At 40.6% G+C, this 12549-nt stretch overlaps 1 protein-coding gene across 1 annotated transcript in view; it reads left to right on the top strand.

The window, feature by feature from the left end:
• The window catches only part of LOC140242408 (cation-independent mannose-6-phosphate receptor-like), a 66581-nt gene extending 56513 nt beyond the window's left edge, over positions 1–10068 (top strand). Inside the window, exons 37-45 of the mRNA XM_072322143.1 lie at positions 67–208; positions 679–750; positions 1793–1876; positions 2520–2722; positions 3622–3728; positions 4953–5038; positions 5494–5631; positions 7047–7122; positions 9640–10068. Of these exons, the coding sequence (XP_072178244.1) occupies positions 67–208; positions 679–750; positions 1793–1876; positions 2520–2722; positions 3622–3728; positions 4953–5038; positions 5494–5631; positions 7047–7122; positions 9640–9801 (1070 nt within the window). The 3' untranslated portion in view covers positions 9802–10068. The remainder of the gene's footprint in view (positions 1–66; positions 209–678; positions 751–1792; positions 1877–2519; positions 2723–3621; positions 3729–4952; positions 5039–5493; positions 5632–7046; positions 7123–9639) is intronic.
• The last annotated feature ends 2481 nt before the right edge of the window (positions 10069–12549 follow it).

Here is a 12549-nt window from a genome sequence, read left to right as displayed (position 1 = left end):
GAAAGAACTACCTCTTGTCATCTTTATTGTCGCTGTTTTTCAACTCCCATCTTTACTCAACTGAAGGCAATACGCCCGATCTAGTGGTGACCTTTGGCGAAGGGGAGAAAGTATCGGACTGCGACGGCAGCGGAACCCCCACCACCGGGAGCACCGTCAAGATCACCTTCAAGTGCGCCAACAAAATTGGCAACCCTGTGTTTGTAGGGTGAGTGTGACAGTCCCTTTTTTTTTTCACGCATTTTTATGACATCCTTTATATGATGAGACCTGGTATCTCAATTTCATAAATTTTCTGGAGAGCAAAAAAACTCTTTGTCACAGCATTTTCACAAAATAGAAACAATGTTGACATCAAATTGTATAGAAACAATATTTTGTATTGAGCTGTTTGAGGTGCTCGCTGACCATCCGCAAAATACCCTGCCGAGTTTGAAAAAGTGATTGTGCAAAAGTTTATGATTGTACATTATTGGTTTGTAGAATAGCCCCATCACTATTCAGCACAAAAGATAAAGTGTGTTGGCTGATGTGTCTTGCTATATTCGTAGTAAATTTGACTCAAGAGAGAAGGTCTACAAACTGGGAGTGCAACGTTCAGAAAAACTATAATTTTTGCAGCTCTCTTTATTCTTTGTTCAGTGCCATTTTCTAATCGCTCTCTGTTATTTCTCCCAGGTCAAAAGTGGTGGAAGGAAAATGTGAATTCAGCTTCGAATGGAAGTCTACGGTGGCATGTAAAGAGGAAAGGTGAGTGTAGTTTATTGGAAAAGTAGGAGAATTTCTTCCCAGGTTTTCAGTTATTTCTTTTTTCCGAAGAAAGAAGATGATGACACTGTAGTTTCAAATTTAAAAAAAAATGCTGACATAGACTGTTTTTATGAACTCCATTCTCAAATTTCAAAGAGGACCATACAAGGTTCTTAACTTCAGTTGCAACTTTGTTTATTGCTCATATTTTATGTCACATTTATTAATGATTTTGTAAGATGGCTATTTATTTGAAATTTGGTTAATTAATCAGTCCATTGGTTGGCTGCTGCAGTGATTGAAAAGTTGATAGTGATATTCATTCCTTCCACTGTCTATGTGAGTGGAGGATAAGCTCTGTCAGTGCTGGTTGGAAATGTATCCAGTAACCGGGGTAGTAATAGTCTGTAAAATGCATTGAGATGCTTGACAAATGTGAAATGTGCTATGTAAAAACTAGCTATTATTATTATTATGACATTTATTTTTTATTTACTTTTATTATTATCATTATCATTAGTAGTAGTAGTAGTAGTAGTAGTAGTAGTAGTAGTAGTAATAGTAGTAGTAGTAATAGTAGTAGTAGTAGTAGTAGTAGTAGTAGTAGTAGTAGTGGTAGTAGTGGTGGTGGTGGTGGTGGTGGTGGTAGTAGTAGTAGTAGTAGTAGTAGAAGTAGTAGTGGTAGTAGTAGTGGTAGTAGTAGTAGTGGTAGTGGTAGTGGTAGTAGTGGTAGTGGTAGTGGTAGTAGTGGTAGTAGTAGTAGTAGTAATAGTAGTAGTAGTAGTAGTGGTAGTAGTAGTAGTAGTAGTATATCTCTGCATCAATATACATTACTGCATGAACAAAGCAAAGCATTACCCATACAAAGTAGATACACATTGAAGTCTGCATAAGTCAGGCCAGTTGACGAATACAGTTCACTGGATTCTGATATCACAGTGATTATGGCAATGTGCAATTTATTTTCTTGCATGGTTGAATTGAGTCTACTTTTCCTCCATACTTACCCCGCCCCACCCCTCTTTCCCCTCCCTTTTTCCAGAGTGCCAGTCAACATGAAAGATATGAAGATCACTGATCCGGAAACAAATGTTGTCATGGATTTCAGCCCGATAATGAAACAAGCGTAAGTACATTTGTGTTTATGCCTCTAGCAATAGGTCGATTTTTGGGGAGGACAGAATTCACAAAACTAGTTTAAATCTAGCCCATTATGAATGCATAATGATAATGAATGCATGCTAATAGACACATGTGCGAGCTACTCTTATGTTGTGCTTGATTTTTTCCCTGGACTAAATATGAACCGTGGATATGATATAATTATTACTTTGTTAATTGGGTCTTTGGTTTTTGGATATTTCATGTGTTTCTTTTTCCTTCTTATTGAATACTGTGTACAGTTTAGATTTTGTGGTTGGTGTTTTTTCATATTTGTGAATTTCATGTGTCGACAGATATTTGCAAAATTAACAACTCGGGGGAAATATACTACCTCCCCTAACACAAATGGGCTGTATATAATCACGGAGGTGGGAAATCAGTGTAAACAGTTATACATCTTTCCCATTTCGTCACCACGGTTCTCGATCACGAAATCCATCCGCTCGCATAATTGTCCGACTCGTCTCAATTTACGAAATAGCATGCTCCCAAAATATCTAATTATGGTATATACTGTATATTGTATTGTACATAGACACAGTGTGTGGTACATTCCGTGTTGTTGTGTGTTCATGTTGTCATGGCAACATTGTTCCCGCTCACAGGATGTGGCAAGCAGAGGGCGATAGCCGTCTGGAGGCGTCGGGTACCCAGTCCTCCTACGTCTACTTCATCACCATGGACAAAGCCCTGCCTAGCAACCTGACTCAAACGTGCGCAGATGCAGCCATCTGCCAGACCAAGAAATCGGACAAGAACTTCTTCCGCGACGTCGGGATGAGGTCGACGAGAAAGTATTACGCAGAAGGTATGCTGGTGGAATCATCACAAGACTTCATCGTCAGTGTGTAACATGTCCGGATATTGGTGATGAATTTGGTTATAAATTGGTTATAAAGTCTGTTGAGTGCACTGATGTAGAGTTTCATTTGCTGTGGCAGCATGGAAATCAAATACTGTAAAACATGATATATTCACGGCATGAAATTTTCGCGAACTGCCACTGGCATTCAATGCATATAGTGTAGAAACGAACTTTCGCGTGCATTTTAATTTTGCGAATCTCCGCGCTCGCGAAATTCGGGAAATTAACATGCACGCGAACATTCCTCGTTTTACAGTATATTGTATAGATCAGTATTAAGAAAGGTATGTTCACAATCAAATAGGGGTAGGTTTTATGGGATGATTTACTTTACAACAGTGATATATTCAGAGTTGCATATCCTGTTTCCTAAATAATTGTTCAATGGGCTGTTGTCGTTCAGATTTAAAGACCTCAAGGCACACAACTTAACTTGTGGTTCATCAATTATACAATGCAAATGAAGTCGTACATTGACATCTTGTCTTAGTATTATGTGTACTGCTCTCCAGAGATTATTGTTATAGGGTTAGTTCTCCAGACAGCATAAAATTAGCCCGATTGTAACACTGATCACTAAAGCAGCATGCTCAGGTCTTAACCCGTTGAAGACAAGTCCCTAGTATACTTGGGCAGGTGTCTATGGGAAATGTGTGTTGTAGTGAAATCAAATCGTCCTCAACGGGTTAATTCAGAATTCAACCAAGAAGGATGAAAAGTCCTGTTTGGGAATTCTACTCATGAATTTTCTGAAATTTCTGAAATTTACCAGATTGTTGTTTGTTTGTTTTTCTCATATTAACTAATATTTTTTTTTTTTCATCTCGATCCTTGTTACTCAGATGAGCTGATAGAAATGGTCGTGACGAAACCCAACAGCTGTGGCAAGGACAACGCAGACACCGTGATATCCACGGTCATATTTCAGTGCGAGACCGACAGGGGAACGGTGAGCATATCCAACATGTCTGCCATCCGTTTTGCTTTTAGCGTACACCACCCTGACAACATTCAGAGAGGCTGCTCTCCCCTCTATTACAACCTTGCAGCCTTCTTCTGGATCCCTCATCCTTTAAAGAAGGATGCGTTCAGATTTTACTCACACAGCGCACACTTTTATTGTAACTAGAGGCCATAACTGTGGCACCTCCCAATGACACACATGTGTTAGTTCATCCCAGTATAGCTTCCAGGAGCTGCAAGAGGGATTACAGTATCAAGTATCAAGTAAAATGTTTTTATCACTGTGCAATGACTTCCCAACAGGATGAGGAAATCATAGGGAAGCTGTTGTGGCCCAGTGGTTGGGACCATAAACACTCAATCTTGAGGTCCCTGGTTCAAGTCCCATGGCAGCAGGGGTTGTGCCCCGAGGCATGGCCCTTTGTCCTCATTGCCTTGTTGTTTGGAGGGGATGTAAAGCCTGCTGGCGCACAAACATTGATCATTTTGTATTGTTCCATGGCATTTGCTCCTGTGAAAATTGCTTCCATGAAATATCTGCACGCTATGCCAAACATAAATTCTACCCACAAACATAACCCTAACCCTAATCTTTACATCAAACTAAGCCTAAAAGCCTATCACAACCCTAACCCTAAGTCCATGGAGAAATTAAGACCAGAGCAACTGTCGCGGAAGTCAATGTCATGTCACTCATTTCTATAGTGGCCATTTAAAACATATCGTAATTCATGTTGCATGTTGATATCAAGTGTGGTAGGTCGGATACTATTCCATTGTTGTACTGTCAATATTGAAGAAGTTTGATAAGCTCATAGTTACTACTGTAAGTATGATGCTCAATTTCAAACAGGAAACTGTTTGCGTGCATGAATGTATTTGTGTAACTTTGTGTGTCGTTGAGAGCATTGACACATAGAAATTACCAGAGCAAAAAAAATGTGAATAAACACTGGTTTTAGAATACATGTATCTCTCGTGTTGTAGAAAGGTGGGTTGGCTGATCTACATTGTTTATCAGTCCATCAGAAATCATACAAGACAGGACGATGCAAATTTTGTAAACATGCTCTTATGATGAGCGCCAAGTTTTCTCAATAACGGCAGCTGCTCTTTGTAAGTCCGCCCTGGCGTCTGGAAGGCAGACCATGCTAATGTTAATAATGATAATACCGTACTGTATGATTGACCTCTTTGCCTTCTCTTGCAGGGGGCACCAGAGTTCTACTACGAGTCGAGTAATTGTCAGTATACCTTCCTGTGGCTAACGTCTGTGGTTTGCATCGAAGGAAAAGTGTAAGTATCTGATCTCTAGCCACGTTCACACTAGCACATTATCGTCAGTGATAGGCAAATTAACTCATAACTACATGTTACATTCGCACGGTTGTTAGCATCGATGATATGACTCTGGTTAGCTAACAGTGAAATCCAGGAGCGCACTGTGCTGCGTGCAGTGACTCCTTTTTCATTCATAGGGAGCATCTGCGTGCAGGCGTTCACTTACGGGAAGAAATTCAGCACTCACAGGGGTCATAGACTAACCACAAGCTCGTTGTATGGAACTACATTTACATAGACCTGCTAGATTAAAAACAAGCAAAGTTCATTTTGCCCGGTCGATCATGAGAAATTACTCGTGTAAAAATGTCCACTTTTACTATTATTTTAGACTCGTGATGAGTATTGTTTCTTCTTCTTTTTTTTTTCTTTTTTTTTTAAATTCCCTCCATCCCTCCTGCCTCACCCAGTGTGATACCAGGTGATGATGGTGGTAGCCATGACATTGTCGATGCCAAGCACCAGAAGGCATCCATCATCTTCGCAGTGCTGCTCGTCATCATCTTCCTCTGCATCCTGGCGATCGTTTTCCACAAGAGGGAGCGGAGGTAAGTTGATTTATCCACACTGGCCTCATCTTCTTCTTGTAATGACTGCACCACGAAAGCTTGTGTGAAATTGTCGTGGCCGTTTGGTTGTGCCGCAAGTTTTATGACATGTGCTATCACGTACATCAGATCCTTACGGTTAAGGTCTTCGATGTTAAGGTCATTCAGTTAGAAACTTTGTTTAGTTTGGAAGTGGCTCAATGTTAGCAAGTGCTGAACTGTGCTGGTTTAGTTGTTTGATAATGCTCAAAGGAATGAAAAAAATAACAAGAACAACACTCCAACATACAAAATTTTGAGAAATGTGCTGTCACCTTCAAGAGATCTGTTAAGAAATACAGATTGTGTCACCATGCCTATAAAGAGTCTACTCTCAAACTGTCGACTGTAGGAAATGAATAGTTTTATGGCAAAATAAGTTCACTGCAATTCTTGTTGCTTTGAGATATTTGCGATTAAAGCTGCTAAAAACAAAGAACAAAGCTTTTTAACCATTACTTCAAAAAAGTTTCTTGTTATGTAAACAAATTAGGTATCACTGGAAAGGTTTTATTTTGTTCTATCTGATCATGGACTTTAAATTGTTTAGAAGTGGCTCTTTACCTGTTTTGCTATCAAACTCATCAAACATTGAGTTTAGTAAATCAGGGGCCCGTTTCATAAAACTTGTCATCGGTGACAACTGCCACATTTCTATGACAAATTTGCTCTCAGCCAATCAGATGCAAGGATTTCAGTAGCTTGTCACATCTATGACAACTTGTCACCGATGACAAGTTTTATGAAACGGGCCCCAGATCTATCACGTTATTTCTTTTTTTTTGGCATTTAGCACTTAAATTCAGCTCTAACTTCTTTATAGCTTAATAATAGGGAGCTTTAGATCTTAGACGCGCGGACGTTCAGAGGAGAAAAACATGTTCTGAGCGTGCACAGAAGCATGCATCAAGTCGATCTATTTTTAGCTTGCGTCGCCTGAGTTTTTCACTACGCGTATTGGGCTATTTTTACGTCCGCACAGTTTGCAACGCAGAGAACTACTTCATGCAGTGATCAAATGGGGGCGCGATTTTATTTTTCATACGTTGCGTCCCAGCATAATCTAAAGCTACTTTTCAGCACGACGCAGGGGAGAGGAGAACGTCCAGCGCACTCGTCGTCTCAACCGTCCGTGCGTCAAAATCTAAAGCTCCCTATTAAAGTAATGTTTGAGACTTTGGTTTCATGCAGGAATGTGCACATCAGATTTTTTAAACTAGAAACATTGCCACAAAGTACTCGATCAAGTGAGTATGAGTATAAAGTACTCGATCAAGTGAGTATGAGTATGTGTGCATGTATGTGGTATATGTGTGTGAATATCCTCCGTTGAGCCTGTGTTACTGTTGGGGCATTTGTCTTGCTGTGTGTTTCAGGTCAGCCCTCTACTGGAGATTAAGGTGCTGCTGTCCTGGGGCGTACTCCAAAGTCCCAACCTACTCCTACTCACAGGTGAGTGTGAAAAGCCTCCCCCACCCCCCCCCCCCCCCAACACACACACACCCTAATTTCCTTTGCTTCTTTTTCTCACTCCATTTCTCCCCCTTGCAGTCCCACTCTCCCCCTTCCACCATTGCACAAACACCCTCGTTCAGAAAAAGTGAACCCTTTTTTTTTTTTTTAAGGCTGGATATTAAGCAAATAATCAACGTTGGTGAAGGTGATGGGACAAACTATCACTTCCGAGGCGATCTGGATGTAACTATCTTTCCGAAGTGCAGCTGAGGAAAGATAGCGTACACATTCAGATCGCCGAGGAAGTGATAGTTTGTCTCATTGCCTGAAACTAAAAGTTGATTATTTGCTTTATATTCCACAGCTAGGGTCCTAGAAATTCCCATTTTATTCCACATCTGAAACCGTTTTAGCTGTCTTTAGGTATCCTTAGGGCTTAGGCTACGTGTGTGCGTAGATGACAAAACAATGAATTTGCTGCGCGCACCGCGCTGTACCAAAGTGAAAGTGCGTTGCACTGTGTACTATCAAGTGACCTAGGTCACATGATAGTCCACAGTGCAATGCACTTTTATTTCGCTCTAACTCATCTTGCGTTAGGACTGTGTGGACTGTGTGGAGATCATTGAAACAAAAGGGACTATCAACATAGAGTGTAATGAACTTTTCTTCTCAGGTGATGTGATGGGCAAAACTCCGCTTCATCATGTGATCAGCTCTGGACCAATCCTATTGCAACATTCTTAGTATGTGGAATATAATAGATTTTATCGCTGCCTAAGAGCTAATAAAATGTCTAGCAGCAAATCCACTCTGATAAAATACTTGACAAAAAAAGTATATATATCATCAGTATCTGAAATTTTCATGATAAAGTAGATTTTATCAGTGCCTAAGAGCTAATAAAATGTCTAGCAGTAAATCCACCCTGATATGATACTTGACAAAAGAAGAGATTTATCATCAGCATCTGAAATTTTCATGATAGAGTCCTTGTTCAGAGCTAGTTGTGAAGGGGATATTTATCATAAGACAAGTTCTTGGCAGGCTGATAGCTTGGTTAATGTCATGACGAGTTTTGCAAAATACATTTATAGCCATTAGAGATCAGCTTGCTGCTTACGCTCGCGTACAGTTAAGTCCCAATAGTCATACTATCCTTCATTATCATCATCAGCGCCATAATCGGTAACAGACAACGGCTACAAAGCAGAAAAACACGCTGAATTATTGGCTCAGCTCTGTGTCCGCTGTAGACAGGTTAGAATCTACCGCGGGAAACAAAATTTGTGGCGGCGGGAAACAGAATTTGTGGCCGCTGGCCGCATTAGACAGGTGGCCACCATACACAGGGTCCTTAACAGGGCTTTTCTCTTGGGGGGATTTTTCAGTGGCCGCTATAGACAGGTGGCCGCTAAGGCAGGTTTGACTGTATCATAATCACAATCCTGCCTGTCCATCTCCCGTTTATCCGTCTATCAACCTATCTGCTTGATCATTCAACCACTTGTCTTTCTGTCTGTCCATTCTACCCCCCACATACCTATCTATCTGCTCACTTATTTGTGTACCCATCCATTTATCCATCTGTCATCAATCCCTTCATCTGAACAACTATCTGTCTTCCCATCCATTTATCCATCTATCCATTCTTCTTTTCATCTGAACATCTATCCTTCTACCTTTACCCACCAATGTATCCGTCCATCCGTCTATCCACCTGCTGAGTTATCCATCCGTGTACCGCTCTATCCATCAGTTGGCTTTTCTATTCATTTGCCCACTCATCTCTTCATGAATCCATCTATCCATCTACATATATATCTATCTTTCTGTCCTTCTGTCCATCCATCTTAACAGCTATCCATTGACGCACTTATTTATTTGTCCGTCCATCAATCTGCATATATGTCCATCCCTTCTTTCATCCTTTCATCTGAACAAATATCCACTGACCCACCCACTGTTTTGCCAATCAGTCCACCAATCTGCCGATCTATCTATCCATCCATCCACTGATGTTACTGCTTAAAGGGGCATTACAGAAGATTTTCATAATTTCACATCATGTAGTACATAAATCATCAGCTCCATGTGTAGACCTGTGGAATTTATTGTGGTCCTTGAGCAGAGAAACCAATGGTCTGAAAATCGTAAACAAATTACACTGAACAGTGTTGATGACATATGAGCCTCACATATTTCAGAAATGTAGCAGTGTTATTCCATTACAATACTGCTTGCTTAACAAGTTCACCTGTGTAGAATCTTTGCATGCCTTCTTCTTTCGTTCTACTTCATTGAGCCCCAACTCAAGCATTCTTATGGTGAGGCTGCCGTGTCATCTTCCCCGTTCATTGCATTTTGTTATAAATTTTGAAAATATTACTATTCCTCATCCCAGTCACTATAAATTCTGCAACTCTGTACTCAGTATAACTTTGTTCAAATGTAAAAGTCTTAATCCGGAGGTCCACTTTAACACCGCCCCCCCTCTTCTCCTTCTGCCATCAGCTATCCAATGGAGATGCAGAGGAACTGGTGGAGGGCGGGGCGCAATCGAGATCCCTGCTCGGCTTTGGCGGGGAGGAGGACGAGGAACTCCTGAAGGACACGAGGAGAAACCCATTCGAATTCCACGACGACAGCGACGACGAAATCTTGCCCCATGTATGAGAAAAGGAAACGTCCAGCGTCTTTTTCTCTTTCTGTATGTAGTGACAAAAAAAAAAACAACTAACAGACAAGCAATGTTATTTATGATGTTCCTGTGTGATCATGTTCAATCGAGGGTAGTATCGGAATGAAAATCTATCCTTACCATCGTGGTAGAATTATGCAGAAAGCAATGTGTTGTGTGGAATGATATGTCACCAAGCAGCTGCAGGACCCTGAGATATTTTTTGAAGTTGAATTCCTTTCAACCCCTTGTGTGCCAGGCACTTTGAACAGGGTGTACAATGCTGTTGGGGTTTTCAGTGCCATGGAGCACTCAAAGCAAACACAGGGTTAAGCATGTAATGTGTCATATGTGAACAGGCCCTTGAGAGTGGTTTTAGTATCTGGGCATTACGAAATAGATGGGACTGGACTTGTGTTGCGAGAATAGCCTTTCCCTCTCCCCAAGTTCTTGCCAAGATAGGCGATGAGTGTCCACCAGCACTTTCAGCACATCACCTGGGCTCCACTTGTGTGATTTCATGAATAATTCTAAGCTACAGTGATAATCACAGCTGCCATAGCAACGAGTAACAACCCTTCAACGAATGATTGGCTGTTTGCCCATAGCTGTTGCCGTGGTAGCTGCAGTTCCTGTACATTGGATCCTCGTTATAAGGAGGTCAGATAAAACATAACCTTCTTACTTACAACAAGGTGATTTTGCGGGTCCCAACTCTCTGTATCTCTGTATTTTTGTACCCTGATATAGTGACAATACTGATATAACTAATGTAGTTGTAACTTTAAAGGACAAGTTCACCGTCATAGACATGTGGGTTGAGTGAATGCAGCAATATTAGTAGAACACATCAGTGAGAGTTTGAGGAAAATCGGACAATCCGTTCAGAAGTTATGAATTTTTGAAGTTTCTGCTGAGTCACAGCTGGATGAGGAGACTACTATAGCTTGTGATGTCACATGTGTACAGCGAGATAAAGAAAGAATAAAAAAAAAAAGAAAGAAAAGCTTTAGTATGTCTGTGTTGAATGCTATTTTCCGAAAGAAAGAATAAGGAAAATTCAACATATTTCCATTTTTCTTGCATAACAAAAGAACACTCCACTTCTCTCATTCAGAGGGCAGGGGAAAAATATTACTCTTAACATATATGTCAGTAACAAGTCGAAGAAATGTGCACTATATTAAAAAAGTAAAGTTTTGTGAAATTCTCTTTTTATTTTCCTTATATTGTTGTACGCATGTGACATCACGCACTGTAGTAGTCTTCTCATCCAGCAGTGACTGCGCAGATATTTTAAAAATTTATAACTTTTGAATGGATTGTTCGATTTTCCCCAAACTTTCACTGATGTGTTCTACTGATATTGTTGCCTTCACTCAATCTACATGTATATGAAGGTGGACTTGTCCTTTAAGATCCTCGTTAAAACATGAATTCCTCAGTAAATGGCAGTTCTTGTGTAGGTGGTGTGAAATAGGGCTCGGATGTTGAATTCAAGCTCAAACCTTCTGCGGTGCCTTTTTCTTTCTCTGTATTTCAATCCTTGTCTGTGTCCTACTTGTTACCCATCTTGGCCGCAGGTTTGCAAAATAAAAAACTAAAAGTTTAGTGCAAGAGAAATTTGACATATGCCCTTCTGCTTGTGAATTTGACTCGCAATCCAACTGCTGTCACGTTGAGAAGCAGAAAGGCACTATCAAGAAGGCAGATTGGGGGGTGGGGGTGTTATATTGTGGTGATAGGGAGGGGGTCAATGCAACTTATTTAGCAATTATTCATCAATCCCTCTACTGTGAATATACCAGAGTAATTAGGATCTCACTGTATACCTGGCATTTGAAACTCAGAATGCTTACAGTTACCATGGCACCAGCTAGCAGGGCAGTAATCAATCAACAATGAGCAAATCCATTGCTGCTGTAGTAACTGCAATACCCAGCTGCATGCAAGAGTTGTTAATGCCTGTAATGAAGCAGGGCTGTGGACTGGTTCAGCTTGCGATATTAAAACCTACCTGTATCTGGTTTTAAAAGGCATAACTGGAGGATTCCAAAATCAGAAACTATTGAGTCGAAGGTTTACTAGACCAGTATGCAATGAGTCAGGTGCAATGCTATGTCAGTGCATAAACCAACTATTGCTTGGCATGATTGAAGTCCCCCAGTTATGGTTGAAATAGACATTGATGTCAAAAACACAGCGCCCAAACCAATAAGTGGTGAAACTGACAGAATGGTCATTTTTTTTTTAATGAAAAAGTTATAAAGTTTTCCTGATTTTTCTCTTCTTTTAAAGATGTATCCAATATATCTGAAATCTCCCTTTGTTGATTAGGTTTGCAAATTGTCACAACACTTCAACAACTTCTGATTCACCTACCCACCAAGTACTATTATGCTCTTGAGAACTTTGGATGGGCTAGGTAACCTCAAGTGTCAAGTGGCAACTCATGTGAATGTACTTATGCAGAAAGGAGAATTCTTCAGTCTGCTCGGCCTTTAATGATCTTGGTGTATGAAAAAGATGAGTGTGGACCAGTGGTCAGGCACTGTGCGCAGCAGTCAGCAGGTGATGGGTTCAAGTCTCGCCTGATTGCTTTCCCCAACACCTCAATAAGAGCAACCTAAATCAAAACGTGTGCGCACTCTGGGTGTAGTTTGATGATTGCTTTGTGGTGTTCAGAATATCCGATTAATCTTGGAAGTAAGTAGTAGATTTATCAGTGTGTGTGTGGTGATGGG

Source organism: Diadema setosum, chromosome 19, assembly GCF_964275005.1.
Source record: "Diadema setosum chromosome 19, eeDiaSeto1, whole genome shotgun sequence".
NCBI classification, from domain to species: Eukaryota; Metazoa; Echinodermata; class Echinoidea; order Diadematoida; family Diadematidae; genus Diadema; species Diadema setosum.
This window is presented reverse-complemented; position numbering and strand designations above follow the sequence as displayed.